Genomic DNA, 14,803 nt, shown 5'->3' with positions numbered 1-14,803 from the left:
ATTTAAGAGAAGAAGGCTTAAGACTTTAAGGAAATGATGGTTTTGTCTAAATGAACACATTTCCTCTTTCACCTTTAGCTGTAGCTTGCTCACAGGACCCCAGGTCCCATTAGCTCTTCCTTCAAGTACAGGAAAGGGGTGCAGGGAAGTAGAAACCTAGCACTTAAGTAGCACCTTCAGCATAGCTGCCATTGTATACACTTGAAAACACTCTTAGGTAAGTCTCAAGAATGTTGTGAAGTAGATATTACACCCACTTTACAAATGAAGAAATCAAAGCTCAGAAATTAGGTCATTGGTCCAAAATCCTAGAGCTGTTATGGGGTGCAGCTAGGATTCTGAATCAGTTCTGCATTTCCCCAGAGCTCCTATTCTTTCTCCTCCACCAAGATTCCTGTTTTAACTCTCTCCTAATTTATCTTCAGTGGGCCATCTTTCATAACACAGAGAGAAAGGAAGGCTCAAATTGAAATTGTTTATGAAGAAAGTTTATTTTCTTCTTTCTTTTTTTTTGGCAGTGCTGGGGATGGAACCCAGGGTCTCATACATACTAGGCAAGCGCTCCACCCCCATTCCATAGGCTTCTAATTTATTTTTTTAATGTTTTTTTTTTTAATCTTTTGGTAGTTTTTTGTTTTTCTTTTTTGTTGTGTTATTTAGTTTTATTTATTGTTTGTTTGTTTTCCATTTTTAATAGGCTTCTAATTTAAATGTGTCCAAATGAGAGAAAGGGGGGAAATCTACCATAGCTTGCCATCAATCATTAATCATAAGATTATATAAAGCTCACATCATCAAGAACTTAAACTGTATAACATAATACAGTCAAGATCTAATAAAATGAGGTGAGCTACCACTTGGGATCTTTAGGAGAAACATTTTTTTTTAAAGTCATAAATTCACAGATGGGGAAGGAGTGTTGATGTTTTGAGATGTAAGGTCTTTATGGACTATTTAACCCTCGCCAAAAGAAGGCCTAGAGTCTTTCTTTCCAATAGATTTTCTAGGACCTAGCCTACAATAGTTTGCATATTGGTCATTTAGATGTTGAGAGGATTATTTGTATTTTTTTCTCTGACAGTCATGTGGTAAATGGTTGCCTTGGTGATGAGGGGTCTTTGGCTTCTGTAAATACCAATTGTAAGCACCTGAAAAGGAGAAGCTGCCGAAGGGCACTGTGAGGCTCAGATGACCACAGTGGCCACGGGAACGGCGCTTCTCCTCCCTGCCCAGGGAGGAGGGGCCCTCAGGGGATCTACCACACAGCCTTTTCCATAGAGCCTCTTCAGTTAGCCCTGAGGATGCAAGAAACTTTAAAGACCTTCAAAGAATTCCAACTGACAGACCCTGGGACCAGGCCTGCCTTTCCAAAGGCTACAAGCCCCAAAGTGTTTGTTTTGAGCAAATCTAGAGTCAACTCCAAATCCTCCCTGGGGGCTGATAATTACTTGAGTCACTAAAGGGATTTGTTCTGGAAACTTCCAACACCACAAGGAGTTGCAAACAGAAACTTCACCAATTCTTCTTGCTGCTTATTTTCACAAGCAAACCTAAAACCAAAAACCAGATAGCTAAAAACAGCTACCAGCCTTAGGCTGTAAAAAGCAGACTTGGAATCACAGGTAAGCATCCCAGCAAGAGTTCAGAATTTTTTAAAAATTTGTGCCAGATTTATAAAAGCTGGAAAGAAAAACTGGAATTGTTTCTTTTTTATTTATTTATTTGTTTGTTTGTTTATATGTGGTGCTTAAAAAATCAAACTCAGTGCCTCACACATGCTAGACAAGCACTTTACCACTGAGCCACAACCTGAGCCCTGGAATTGTTTCTTTGACTACCAATACCATCTTAAAAGTCAAAACATGGTAACCTGGTAATATAAGACAGAAAAATTAGGTTAAGAGTGAAAGCCACAGTGCATGAATGTCTTTCCCCAAGAAATACCAAATTGGAACATGGTTGTATGTTCCAACATTTAAGATCAATTTGGTTTTTTCAGTGTTTCTGTCCCTGGACTTTTTACTTCCCTTAGTTCCTGCACTTCACAGAAGTAGTTCTTAAATAATCCAGCCATAGCATGAACACCCAGCAAGTAAGGGCAGTGTGGGTGTCTCCCTGCATTACCTTTTACACAGGCCCAGAAAACCTGAATTATCTCAGAAATCAGGGTTGGGTTCATTTTCTTAGACCAAAGGGCACAGTACAGAAATAAAGCCATAATCCCAATGCAGCAAGTTTATTTTTAAACCCATAATCTTTTAAAAAAAAATCTTTAACCTATTTAAAAAAAAAATCAAGTGATCCCTTTTCTAAGCAAATTTTTCTTAAAATAGTCATTTGAAAATTAAAAGAATATCTAAATATGTAGAAAGTGACAAGAAATTATTTAAATCTTGTGTATGTGTCTGTGTGTATTGCTGGCGCCTTGTGCATGCTAGAAAAGTGCTCTGCCACTAGGCTCCACCCCCAGCTCCAGCTCCTAAGCCGTATTTTTAAGTTAAAAAAAAAAAAAGCATAGAGTAAAAATTCAAATCAGACAAAATTATATAAAATGAAAAGTTTAGTCTTCCTACCCCTAAGTCCATGCCCCTCAGTCTTTCTCCCAGAGATGTTACTGTTAAAAACCTTATACACCCACCCAAGTGACAGTATGGGCATATACAAGCAAAATATATATTAATCCAGCAGGCTACTGTACTATACTGTTTTTGTGTTGTTTGTGTTTCTGTCAAACACAAAGTAAGACATGGATATTATAAAAATATCCAAAAAGCCATTTATGTTTTCTACACTTTCAAAAAGATGACTTAAGAAGAGAAAGAATGATGTCATGAGCTGTGGTACACACCTATGATCTCAACAACTCAGGAGGCTGAGGCAGGGGGATCACAAGTTCAAGGCCAGTCTCAGCAAGTTAGTGAGATCCTCAGCAATTTAGCAAGACCGGGAATGTAACTGAAGTGGTAAAGTGTCCCTGGGATCAATCCCTAGTACAAAAAAAAAAAAAAAAAAAGATGAAGATGAAGAAGGAGAAGGAGAATAATGAATTAAAGAGAGGTAAGAAAGATACTTGCATCTGTATCCACATTATGGGAACAGAGCACAGGACACAGGATCCACCTGCTGAGCAGCCCAGCTGAGAGGCACTGTGAAATCCCTCCTAACATTTATTCTGGAAACAGCTTAAACCACCTGACCATGCCCCATTCATATGGCCCGTTTGCCAAAGAATGTAGTTAGTGTGTCAAACACACAGAAAGCTGATCCCTGGCCCTTCCACAGGAATGTAGCAGGAGCAGGCAATGCAGTTCCTCCCGTTGAGAAATGAAGGCTCCCACTGCATCCCTGCAGACATTCAAGATTACACTGGCTGCTAAAGGACTCTCTGGTATGCCTCAAAAACAGTCTTTCTGCAGCCGAAGCAAACATGTTTTTCCTTTAAAACATTCCAGAGGGCAGACATGCAGAGAAAGAACTGCTTCAAAGATTGAGTGCAGCATTTTTACATGCCAGCACTGGAAATACAAGAGATAAAGAGTCCCTAAAAAGCTTACCCTCCAGTGGGATGGAGGGAAGGTTCACCAAACATCATGAAATGTCAATTACATTGGGACAAATGCTGTCCACTTTATAACTTTGAACATTGGAAAACTACTGGACAACCTTCTTTTTTTTTTTTTTTTTTTTTTTGGTACTGGGGATTGAACCCAAGGGTGCTATACCACTGAACTACATCCTCAGTCCTTTTCTTTTTCTTTTTTATTTTGAGATGGGAATTGCTAAATTGCTGAGGGTTTCACCAAGTTTCTGAGGCTGTCCTTGAACTCTTGCCTCAGTCTCCAAGTCACTGGGATTATAGGCATGTGCCACATGATCAGTTAACCTTCTCACTTTGAGCACACAAAAATAATTCCACATGCTAAAGTACACGATTTCACCACAAATAAGGTTCTCAGCTAATTTCAGCCCCCAGGGGCTCTTAGAACCACATACCTAGTGACTGACTGTTCATTCCTTACTGCAAAATGTATAAATGCAACAATCCCATATGAAACCCAAGAGGTTCTGGGAAAGGGAAGGCAAAGAAGGACAATGAGCTAAGCCATTACTTCCACATTTTAGATGCATCCGTGTTCATCTCAAAGGGTCACCATCTCTGGGTTCGGTTTGGACTCCAGGGTCAGTGTGGAATGCCTACTTCCCTACTTGTCAGGCCAAATGGCAACTATGACCTCTAGCATGAGTCATACCCACAGTAACCAAGCATCACCACACAGGGGATTATGGCCTCTGGTGAGGAGAGAAGCAGGAAGACCAGAACAGCACCTGACCGAATGTTTAGAAGGAGGACACACTCAATTTCTTAAATGTAGACATTTTACAAATCGATTCATGCATTGTCTTCCCCAGAGAATAAAAATAAGGCTGAATGTCATGTGGTGAGCCATTGAGAACATCTATAAAGGTTCTGAAAAGGAGTAATTCCATTGGGTAAAAATGTTCAGTTTCTTCCCCTGGTAGCCTGGAAACAATGCGTAACACAGGGATAGAAATGTTTACGACCTATAAAACGCTGGTGAGTTTAACAAGTTTTGTAATGGAATGAAGTACTTGGTCATCAGCACCTAGCTTTGAGTACAGAATCACCCATCAGTCAATCTTTCCTCTCTAGACCTTACCCTCTGCCTGCTGTCAATTACTTGGAAGAACTCCTGTCAATTCTGAGAGCAGAGGATAGGATAGTTCACTGCTTGTTTGTTTGTTTAAAACTAATCGCTAAAATAGACATTTTACAATCACAGGAAGGTTATTCATAACCACTGAACTTGAACCTAAGAATTGGTAAATGATCATGGTAGAAGAAAGAATGCAGAAAACACAGGTTAAAAAATGCTTTGGGTCCCTTCTTATATTAGCTAATCTACAGAATTTCTGTGATCAAACATGGTGCAAGAAAAATAATATAAAATATATATATATATATAAACATATTTTTTCTTTTAAATTGACTCACTCCCATGTTAACTGTTTCATAAATTTTCTTCAAGTCTTTTTCCTGTACTTTTTAATTATTATTATTTACAGACCCTGGGGAAAGTATTTAACTTTTCTATGCTAAGGCTTCCTATCTGAAACAGGCATAAGGGCACCTACCTTGCAAGCATATTATGAAGATTAAGAGCTTAATACATGTAAAGTGCTTAGAACAATACCTGGCTATAAGACATAGCTATAATTACTATTTAGTTGTAACCAAAGCACACCTGCAATTTTATTTGTAGCACCTGATACTCTAGTGTGTTGCAGTATCCCTACCCACTGGTTCTAATGGTCATATGATATTCTGTGTTGTGCATATATTCCATGGTTTATTTATCCATTTAGAAAGTTCTGGAAAGGGAATTTAAGATATCAACAGTTCTAACTGACTATATTACTAAGTACCCCAAGTTAGCCATCAAAAACAAATAACAATGATTTGCATTTGAAGAGACTAGGAAAGGACTCACCTATACAACTGGTTTGTATAATACAATTTCCAAAACTTAAAAAATACATTCAGAATTTTTAAAACACCATGATCAGTGTACATTTTCTGCAACTTACTGTGAGACATACTCATCCTCACAAAACCCTCCGGGGGTTTCCATACCAGTAGAAGAGGTGAGAAACAGAGAATTCCCAAGCTGTGCAAATAAAGGCAAGTTTTACAAGTGGAAAGCAAAACAAGATTCCTTTAGGGGAAGACCAATGGAATTCCAAGCATCCTTATTTGAAGATTCTCTAAGAATTAGGAACACTTTTAAACACGTAAGCCTACCACTCTTACAATCATCTACTTACCAATTCTTTAAACAGCTTGATCATATCTCAAAAGCCACAAATGTTAATAGTCTACCATCAGATCCTGTATCTCATCTGCTGCCTAGATGTAAATGCCAACAATGCATTATATTTCATCTGCCAAAAACAGCCTACACAGCAACCCTGAGGTCCTCATGCAAAGAGTTTTTCTGTTTGTTTCTGTAGCACCAGGGACTGAACCCAGGGACTCACACATGCTAAGCAAGTGCTTTACTACTGAACTTCATCCTCAGTCCTTTTATTTTAATTTTATTTTTGGCGGGGAGGAGTACTGGGGATTGAACTCAGGGGCACTCGACCACTAAGCCACACTCCCAGCTTTATTTTGTATTTTATTTAGAGACAGGGTCTCATTGAGTTGCTTAGTGCCTGGCTTTTGCAGAGGCTGGCTTTGCGATCTTCTTGTCTCAGCCCCCTGGGTGACTGGGATTACAGGCATGCACCACCACACCCAGATCTTTTATTTTTATTTTAAGATAGGACCCTTGCTAAATTGCCCAGAATGGCCTCAAACTTGTGATGCTCCTTGAACCACCGGAATTATAGGAATGCACCACCATGGCCAGCCTCAAGCAAAAAGATTTTTAAGGATGGAAACATAAAATGCTATTGCTTGGTTTACCATTACTTGGCCAGAACAAAAGAACACAAACTTCTGTATGACCAACACCAAAGAGCATTTAGTCCACTCCTCACCCCAAAAACTGACTCACGTACTCCCTTCTATGAGAGTTCCTGGCAAGGGAGCAGAGACTGTGATTTATCTTGTGATCAAGATGAGTCCAAAGGAAGAGGAAGAAGAATTTTTTTTTTAAATCCGGTTTTAATAACAAATAATTAGTTAAAATGAAAAGTTCCATTTTTGTGAACTGTATGTCACGTTCACTGTCCATGAAAGGAAAACCCCACACACCAGGCCCTCTGGGAGGCTACACCCCTGAGCAAACACCCCAGAGCTCAGCCTGTCCCTGCTGCCCTTCACATAGAACACCATTCTTTATGATAACAAGAGGCCCTTTTAGACTAGGCTTTCTAGAAGTCCCAACTGTTCTACCTGAGATTAGCCATGTTCTTTCTAAAAAAAAAAAGAGTATTTAAAAAGTGAAGTGTGTGGCAATCACACCTCCAAAAATATTCCTCTGGGATTTCTTATAAATGCCTTCCCTTTTTGCCATTCAAAGGCCACACTTAATTACCATTGCCCTCTTTCTTTCCATAGCACATTCCTAAATGTGTCCCCCAGGGATACCCTGGAGACCAAAGCCCTTGATTTTTCTCTACCGGATTATCAACAGACTTCTCCCTGCAGGAAAAGAATTTCTCATCTCATTACTGGTGCAAACCAGCTCCTTTTGCCAAAGGCAGCCAGTAAACCTGTTTCTTCAAAGGGTGCTGACCACACAGCCAGATCCCTACACTGGAAACTAAGAGAAGGGGTCTAGGCCCTTACTCCAGGTATCCCTACTCTTTGAATCATTGGGCCAAACCTAAAATTAAATGGTTCTCCAGGTTGACTCAGGCTAACTACTACCTGCCCTGTAGGAAACTCAACCCACCACTCACTTGCAAAGACCCCTTGGTCATGGGGTTGTTCAAGCTCTGTGTTGGGTCACACAGCAAAGAACAATACAAGAATGGTCCCTGCCCCTGGGAGAAGCAGGTGAAAGTCAGGCTTGGCATCCTCCTGAGCCAGCAGGGGCATGAGATCTGACACCTTAAAGGGCACAAAACCCACTTTACCAATAAATTCCAACTGATTTTGTTGGAATTTAAAGAAACTTACACCAGCCCCAGAGCCAAAGGTCAACTCAGAATTATTCTGGATAAAGATAAGGCCTCAAATGAGCTCCCAGCACTCTCCATTTAAGGCCAGGGCTCCTTAATCCTTCTGGAGCTAAGCCACAACTAGCTGTCCCTCCCTCTAAAATACACGGGGAGGTGCATGATTTTCCAGGGTGTCTGGCAATTAAAACTCCAGTATTTTAATGGATGTCTCAGATTATCTTCAAGGGGCAGAGGGAAAAGTGATGTCAGCAAATACATGCTGGAATTTTAATAGGCACATGTCTTCCTTGTAATGTAATTATATAATTTTTAAGTTAATAGCTACAATTAAAATGACATATCAGATACTATTCATAAAAATTTTCCTCTGATGGTAGTCATGAAAGTACAATAAAGGTCTTTGTAGCCAAAAGGAAATATAGCCAAATAAAAAAGACATGAGACTCCTACGCTTACCTTCACTAATGTGAAATATTGAAATGGTTTGCTTACTTCAGAGTTTTAGTGTGTTTTTTGTTTTTTGATTTTTTTTCCATTTATGGGCTTGTCTTTCCTACTGTTACATATTATTTTTTCCTTTTTTTAGTCCTATATCCCCTGAAGCAGTGACATCATCAGCCACACTAGAACACACCAATGAGACTATACCAGCCACACAATTACAAAACAAAGACTTGACATGCACTAAAATGGTAACTATTGGAAGACACATATATACATACCCTGGTTTCAATGGTATTTCCTAGTCATTCACTCCAACAGAAGACTCAACTCACAGGTGGCACTGTCCAAAGCTTTGTAATGGTGACCTCATGCTGGTATCAGAGTAACTGTTGGGGGAAGAAAGCAGCCACCACTTCCTGGTTCACTTTCAACACCAAGCTCTCATAATTTGTTCATTCATATCACTTCCTCTCCCTGAGCCCCTTCCACTTCCAAACCATCACAAGTCAGGTCAATTAAACAAAATATTTCTAAAATCACCCATGTCTGTCCATCTCCATAGCCATTACCCTACTATAAGCCACCACCGTGCAATGCTTAGATTATTGTGATAGCTTCTTTCCATTGGTCTATTGCAGGCTAGGCCAAGTTTGAATCCATTCTCTATTCGGTAACCACTGTAAATTTTGACAAACTGGATTATATCACCCACCTTTACTCTAAACATTTGGTGGCTTCCTATTCTCCTATTGTTCTTAAATAAAGCCATACCTTCCTCTTCAGCCTCATCCTACACAATCTTCCAACTTCTGCCTCTGAACCTTTGCACAGGTTCCTCCTCCTCCAGTAGGCCTCCTTCCTTTGCTCTTCACTAGAAGAATTCCTCTTTATTCTTCAGGTAATGCTTAAGAGGCACTCTCTAACTCACATGTGTTCTCTCTCTCTTTCTCCCTCTCCCACCCCACACACATGAGGGGTGAGGGTGATTCTCACTGTGTTGCCTCGGTTGGCCTCAAACACCTTGAGCTCAAGCAACCCTCTCACCTCAGTCTACCAAGTACCTGTATTCCCAGATACTTGGTAAACTTGGTAGCCTGGCCACCATGCCAGGCTTTGCAATCTCTGTCTTTATATCATGCAGTAACTTTCCTGCTCCTTTTCTTTTATGATACCCTGTTCTTTTCCTTCACAATACTCATTATACTACATGATTGTTTATTTATGTATTCCTCTGTTTAACGTCTACTCCCCCATGAGGCCCTGAGCTTCCTGAAAGCAGGGATCATGCCTGTCTTGTCTACCATTGTTTACACTGTATATCCAGCAAATGGCATGTAGTAGGTATTTAAACATATTTACAAAAAGAATCAATAAACTTTAGACATCAGAAGTGGGCAGGGAGCAGTCGGAACTTCCTCCATGCTAACTAAATGTCTTACAAAAGAAATTATAAGTAATACCATCAGAAAAGCACACCACCTAATGACAACTCTGATGTACTCTCTTTTTTCAGTCATTTTACTTCATTGCCATAGTGAAAAGTGTTGTTTATCCCAGGACCCACAAAGAATTCAGTCCTGAGCATTGAGTTCAGTTTCCTTCGGTGGAGTGGGAGGGAAGGGCCTGTGGCTGTGAAAGGAGAAAGGGTTTCCAGTAAGGCCCAATATTATCTTTTTTTTTTTTTTAATTTTTTTATTGTTGGTTGTTCAAAACATTACATAGTTCTTGATATATCATATTTCACACTTTGATTCAAGTGGGTTATGAACTCCCATTTTTACCCTGTACCCAATATTATCTTGAAGGGAAACTTCAAGAAAGAAAAAAACTTAACCAATAACAACACTGTTTGAATTTTCCCACCTGTTACCAAAAAGAAAGAAAAAAACAAATTTGTATACATTCATGTGATTTATGTATCACTAAGTTGCCCAGGCTGGCTTTGAGCTTGAGATCCTTCTGCACTAGCCTCCCAAATCGCTGGGATTATAGGCATGTGCCACTACACCAAACCCTTGTTTCTTTTTAATAATCCAAACTTCTACATTGACAACGTATTTCAACATCTTACTGCACTTACAGCTCTTTAAAAATCTAAACTTTATGATATCTAAGTCCTTTCATATTCACCCAAATGCTGTTTTGAGTCTTTAACACATACGAGGAAATGACCCTCCATCATTCATACTCTCTTCCATATCTGGAAGACTTATAGTATTAAGTTTCATTATATTGATTACACAGTGGCCTTCCAGTCACCGGGCTGAATAAATATTTTAATAATTCAATAAATATTTCAATCCTTAAAAGGTTATTTCTCCAAATTCTGATACTTTTTATAGCCTAAAATATTTTTTTAAATCAATCTAAGATTCCAAACTATACAACACTAGATAGCAGAGCAGAGGGCTTCACATGCTGATCACCTGATTGTACCCCTCAGACTCCTGTCTGTTTTGTGGTCATGGTACTTAACTGATTCCCATTTTACCAACCCCCACTGAGACCCCAGGTCTTTAACAGATGTGTAAGTGAAAGATCAATTCATTTAGATTTTTCCTAACTAAAGTTTCACATACTATTTCCTATTAAATATATTCTATCTATGTGTCAACCTGTTTGGTGTTTTAAAGGTATGTGTTACCACACTAAATTCGAGGCCAGCAAATTGAGTCATGATAAAAAGCACATTCTCTTGACTCCAAATAAATTTGATAGATGGGGACTTATCAAGAAAATAAGTAGAAATATTAGCCTATTGGCTCTTAATGCTCTATTGGCTCTTGAGTTTAAGCATCATACTCATGACAAAAGTCATGCTCTGTTGCACCACTCTTCTTTATACACACTCACACACACAAAGAGTCATACACAATCTACAGACAAGATTTTAGCTTCTGTTTTGTTTTTAGTTTTTAATGTCTAAGGTGGAGTTATACCATTAATAACTAGTTCAAAAGACTTTCCCAGCCCAACCAGTTTCTTTTTGTTAAACTTCTACCTCTCAGTGCATATCTTATTATCCAAATCTCAGCTACCTTGGGTATCTCGTCAAACTTACTTTAACTGGGTTCCCCCAGCACCTTGGAAAGTCCCAGGAAGTGGTAGATGGAAAGCTTACAATTTCACCCACATGTACAGAAGCAAAAAAGCCTTCCACTGCAGTTATAAAAACCCATTAAGTAAGCACCATTTTCCTGCAAGACAATACTATGACTAAGCGGTCATCAGCTCAGGTAATAGAAACAGGAGTAACCATCTAGGTTTAGAATTACCCTGGAGAAGATGAGAAAACTGAAGATACAGAGACTGAACCCTTCCTGAAAGAGAACTTGAGTTTTCATCTCTCTCAAAGCAGTACAGAACCTTTTGAATCTTTACACTGGCTTCATTAGTCCAGGAACCCAGAAACATCTTACAAATATCAATTAAGTATGGCAACATGCTTCATTTATAAATAGGGAAAGGGGGATGTTTAGAGACAGAGCAACCCAACAATGAGTCAGAACCAGAATGGACACCAGAACCAGGACTCTGAGGCCCCATTTCTGGCAGGGAGATGTGAAGTCTTTCAAGGAGATGAAATATTCACATAACAAACAGATGGCAGAGATGGAAATGAATATCCACAAATCTTGGGATAGGGCAAGACAAAGAATAGCCAACAGCCAATAACCTAAGGCCTCAAATTTCATTTAATCAGATGGAAAATTAGCATTGCTTCAGCCCTTCCTTAGCAAAGAGGATGCTCACCTTATGGCTTGTAAGTTGATGCTATGAGATACCCCATCCATCATATTAAGGTTCTACATTTTATCTGATTTGAGCTTAGAAATGACTATTCATCTTGGGCCAGATAAGCAAATCAGATATTTCATTTGCAAGCAGGCAGGCTGAAAATGAACCCACCATAAAGAAAAGAGCATGGGAACTACAAGCCCTTTGGCCTTTCCTGTCTACCTCACAAGGAAAAGTTAGAATGTTCTGTATATCTAAAATATGCAAGGGCAATCAGTGTGCTTCATAAACTGTCAGGAGTTTGGTAGTAACATGACTGGTTAGCATATTCAAGGTCAGCAAAGTAACCAATTAGGCTGATCAAGGCTATCTTTGGCATCCCAGATAAACATAGTCAAATATTCACTGGGGTTATGACCTGCCCTTTCCAAACACCTGTGAAAGAGAATAAATCACTAACAATGCAGTTAATTAGGTTTTGCTGCGCTTTTACTGTGGAAGTGAGATATTCCGACAAAGAACTTTCCACTGGGGAGTGGCAGGTGAGAAGCCACCCACTTTTAGTGGGACCAAGGAAGAGCTTGACAAAGAAACAATGCCCAATTCTGCTCAACAAAGGGGTCAACTCTGGAACCATCCATTACTGGGAAATCTTACTAACTTGAGACCTAGGGCAAACATCCCACTTTTCCAGTGTTCTTCCTGGAAGAGCAAATTCTTTTCACCAACCTCCTAGGAAGGAGAAAGAATGGGCGCTAGCAATCACAGAGCAGTGGACATTTCCCCATTCAGGTCCCCACCTCCTTCCTCATCCACCCAGCACTGATCCTTCTCTGTCCAGGGGTTAGCTTCTTGGGATGTCGGGAAAATTAATTTTACCGGTTAATTTCCTCTGTGCTCTGGCCCATTCATTCTCAGCTCAAAGTGTCCTGTTTAGTGACATACTCAGGAGGCCTTCCACATGAGTTACTGGGTGTATCAGACCCCACCCTAATAAAATGAATTCGCCAGCCCACATATAGTTTCAATTCATCAAAAATTCATTTCGTGCTTACTGTGTGCCCGGGCCTGAGAGGTACCCTGAAGATAGATTCAAACATGTCCCAACTTTCAAAAAGCCTCAATACTACGAGAGCTGGATGAGAAGCTGAAGCTAGGTCAGAATGAAGTATAGGGGAGCCCTCTCGGACTGTGACTTCCACGCCCATTCCAAAAGGGACCCAGTGCGGCGGCCACTGGCCCAGGGGCCGAGCCTGCGCCGCTGTCCCTTTCCCTCAGCCCTGGTCCTCTAGGTCCCGGCCCGCACTCACTGCGTCTTCCTGCGGCCCTGGTCGCGGTGCAGCTCCCGCAGGTCCACCTCGGCGCGGCCCAGGAACTTGTCGAGTCCGAGCAGCGCGCGGTGCAGCACGGTGAGCTGCAGGGTGGCGGCGGCCGCTGGCACAGCTCCGGAGGACAGCAGCGGCGGCAGCTCGAAGGTGGCTTCCTCCCTCCACACTGGCGCGCCGAGGCTGCGCTCCGACACCGAGGTGGCGTACTTCTCTTTGCCCACCTGGATCACCGCGTACGCGTCGCTCGTACCCCCAGGGCCCTTGGCCCGCAAACCCCGCGCCTGCAGCACCGTCACCTGCACATGGGTGGGGGACCACACGGCCCCGGGGCCCCGGCCCGCCGAGGCCGCCAGAGACATGGTGACGATACTGCAGCGGGCTAGGACACCAGGAGAAGATCGTGGCCGCTCGGGGCCTGTTCGGCCAGCCCCCTGTCCAGGCCGCTTTAAGGCTTCCGGCCACGCCCCCGTCCGGACCCGCCCCTACCCTGCCAGCCCCCGCCCCACCTGCCCGCGCGGAGCGGCCTCTGGGGCGCCGAGGGCGGGGCTGGAGCCGCCAAGGAAGAGGCGGGAGGTCACGTGGGCAGGGGCGGGTGGCGGAGAGGGCTTCAGGAGTTCTGAAGTTGGTGGTAGGTGAGGGTTGATGTCCGCGGCTGCCAAGGTTCCTCCGCCCAACAGGAGCTGGCCAAAGCTCTGACTAGGAGTCAGACCTAGTTTACAGTCCAGCATCGCCAAGTGGCAGATGTGTGATCTTTTGCAGATTATTAATACATTTTTTTAAATATTTACGTACTTATTTTTTAGTTGTAGATGGACACAATACCTTTACTTTATTTATTTTTATGTGGTGCTGAGGATCAAACCCAGGGCCCCGCACGTTCTAGGCGAGTGCCCTACCGCTGAGCCACAACCCCAGCCCAAATTACTAACACATTTAAGTCTCAGTTTCTTCATCTCTAAAATGAGATTGAAATCACCTCCCCGCCCCCAGAATTGCTTTAAAAGAAAAATAATGCATTAAAGTTTTTAGCACAGTGCTTAGCACCTGTGAGTTCTAAGTAAATGGAAACTCTGAGTGATAATGAAGATGACTCCCAGTGGTCTTTCTACTTTGGACCACTGGAAGACGGCAAGAGCCTTGGAAGGTGAGGATCTTTTGAGGGTCTGAAAAGGAGAAGGTAAGTTGAGGGGCATGAAAATGGGTGAGGGAGTGTCCCCTTCTTCCCTGCTCTCACCAAATAAGGTGAGGCTAAGTTAGGAAAAGTGAAGAAATGGGGAACTAGAAGTGGGATTGCCAAACCAAACATCAGGACCAGCGTCCAGCCACCACCCAGCCCCTTAGTTCCCCATTTCTCCCTGGCTAGGTCAACTTCATTCTCTTCCTGGGCTTCATATTTGGGCTTCCACTCAGCCACTTCCTTGTTCCAAGTGTCTATTAGATTGGTTGCTTCCCTTCAGTTCTCAGTCCTGGTTCAAAGGCTCAACTCCTCCACATTGGTCATCAGATTGGAAAAGTTGCTCTGAAGGGTTTAAAGTTGTACAATTAAGGAGAGGTCTGGAACAGAGACATGACCTGTTCAAGGTCCCACAGCAGAGCTGGGAGGAAAACCCAGGTTTCCTGACTCCCAATCTAGTGTTCACTGC

At 41.8% G+C, this 14,803-nt stretch overlaps 1 protein-coding gene across 2 annotated transcripts in view; it reads right to left on the bottom strand.

The window, feature by feature from the left end:
* Positions 1 to 13,604, bottom strand: part of Rab11fip1 (RAB11 family interacting protein 1) — a 31,546-nt gene extending 17,942 nt beyond the window's left edge. For both annotated transcript variants that reach the window (XM_046463866.2, XM_046463867.2), the window contains exon 1: positions 13,143 to 13,604. In XM_046463866.2, coding sequence (XP_046319822.1) covers positions 13,143 to 13,519 — 377 coding nt within the window. In that variant the 5' untranslated portion in view covers positions 13,520 to 13,604. The remainder of the gene's footprint in view (positions 1 to 13,142) is intronic.
* Positions 13,605 to 14,803: the final 1,199 nt, after the last annotated feature.

The sequence above is a fragment of the Marmota monax genome, unplaced genomic scaffold, assembly GCF_021218885.2.
Source record: "Marmota monax isolate L192 unplaced genomic scaffold, Marmota_monax_Labrador192_F-V1.1 WCK01_AAM20220418_F8-fsc00224, whole genome shotgun sequence".
NCBI lineage: Eukaryota > Metazoa > Chordata > Mammalia > Rodentia > Sciuridae > Marmota > Marmota monax.
The sequence above is the reverse complement of the archived record's forward strand: the minus strand, read 5'-3'. Positions and strand labels throughout refer to the sequence as shown.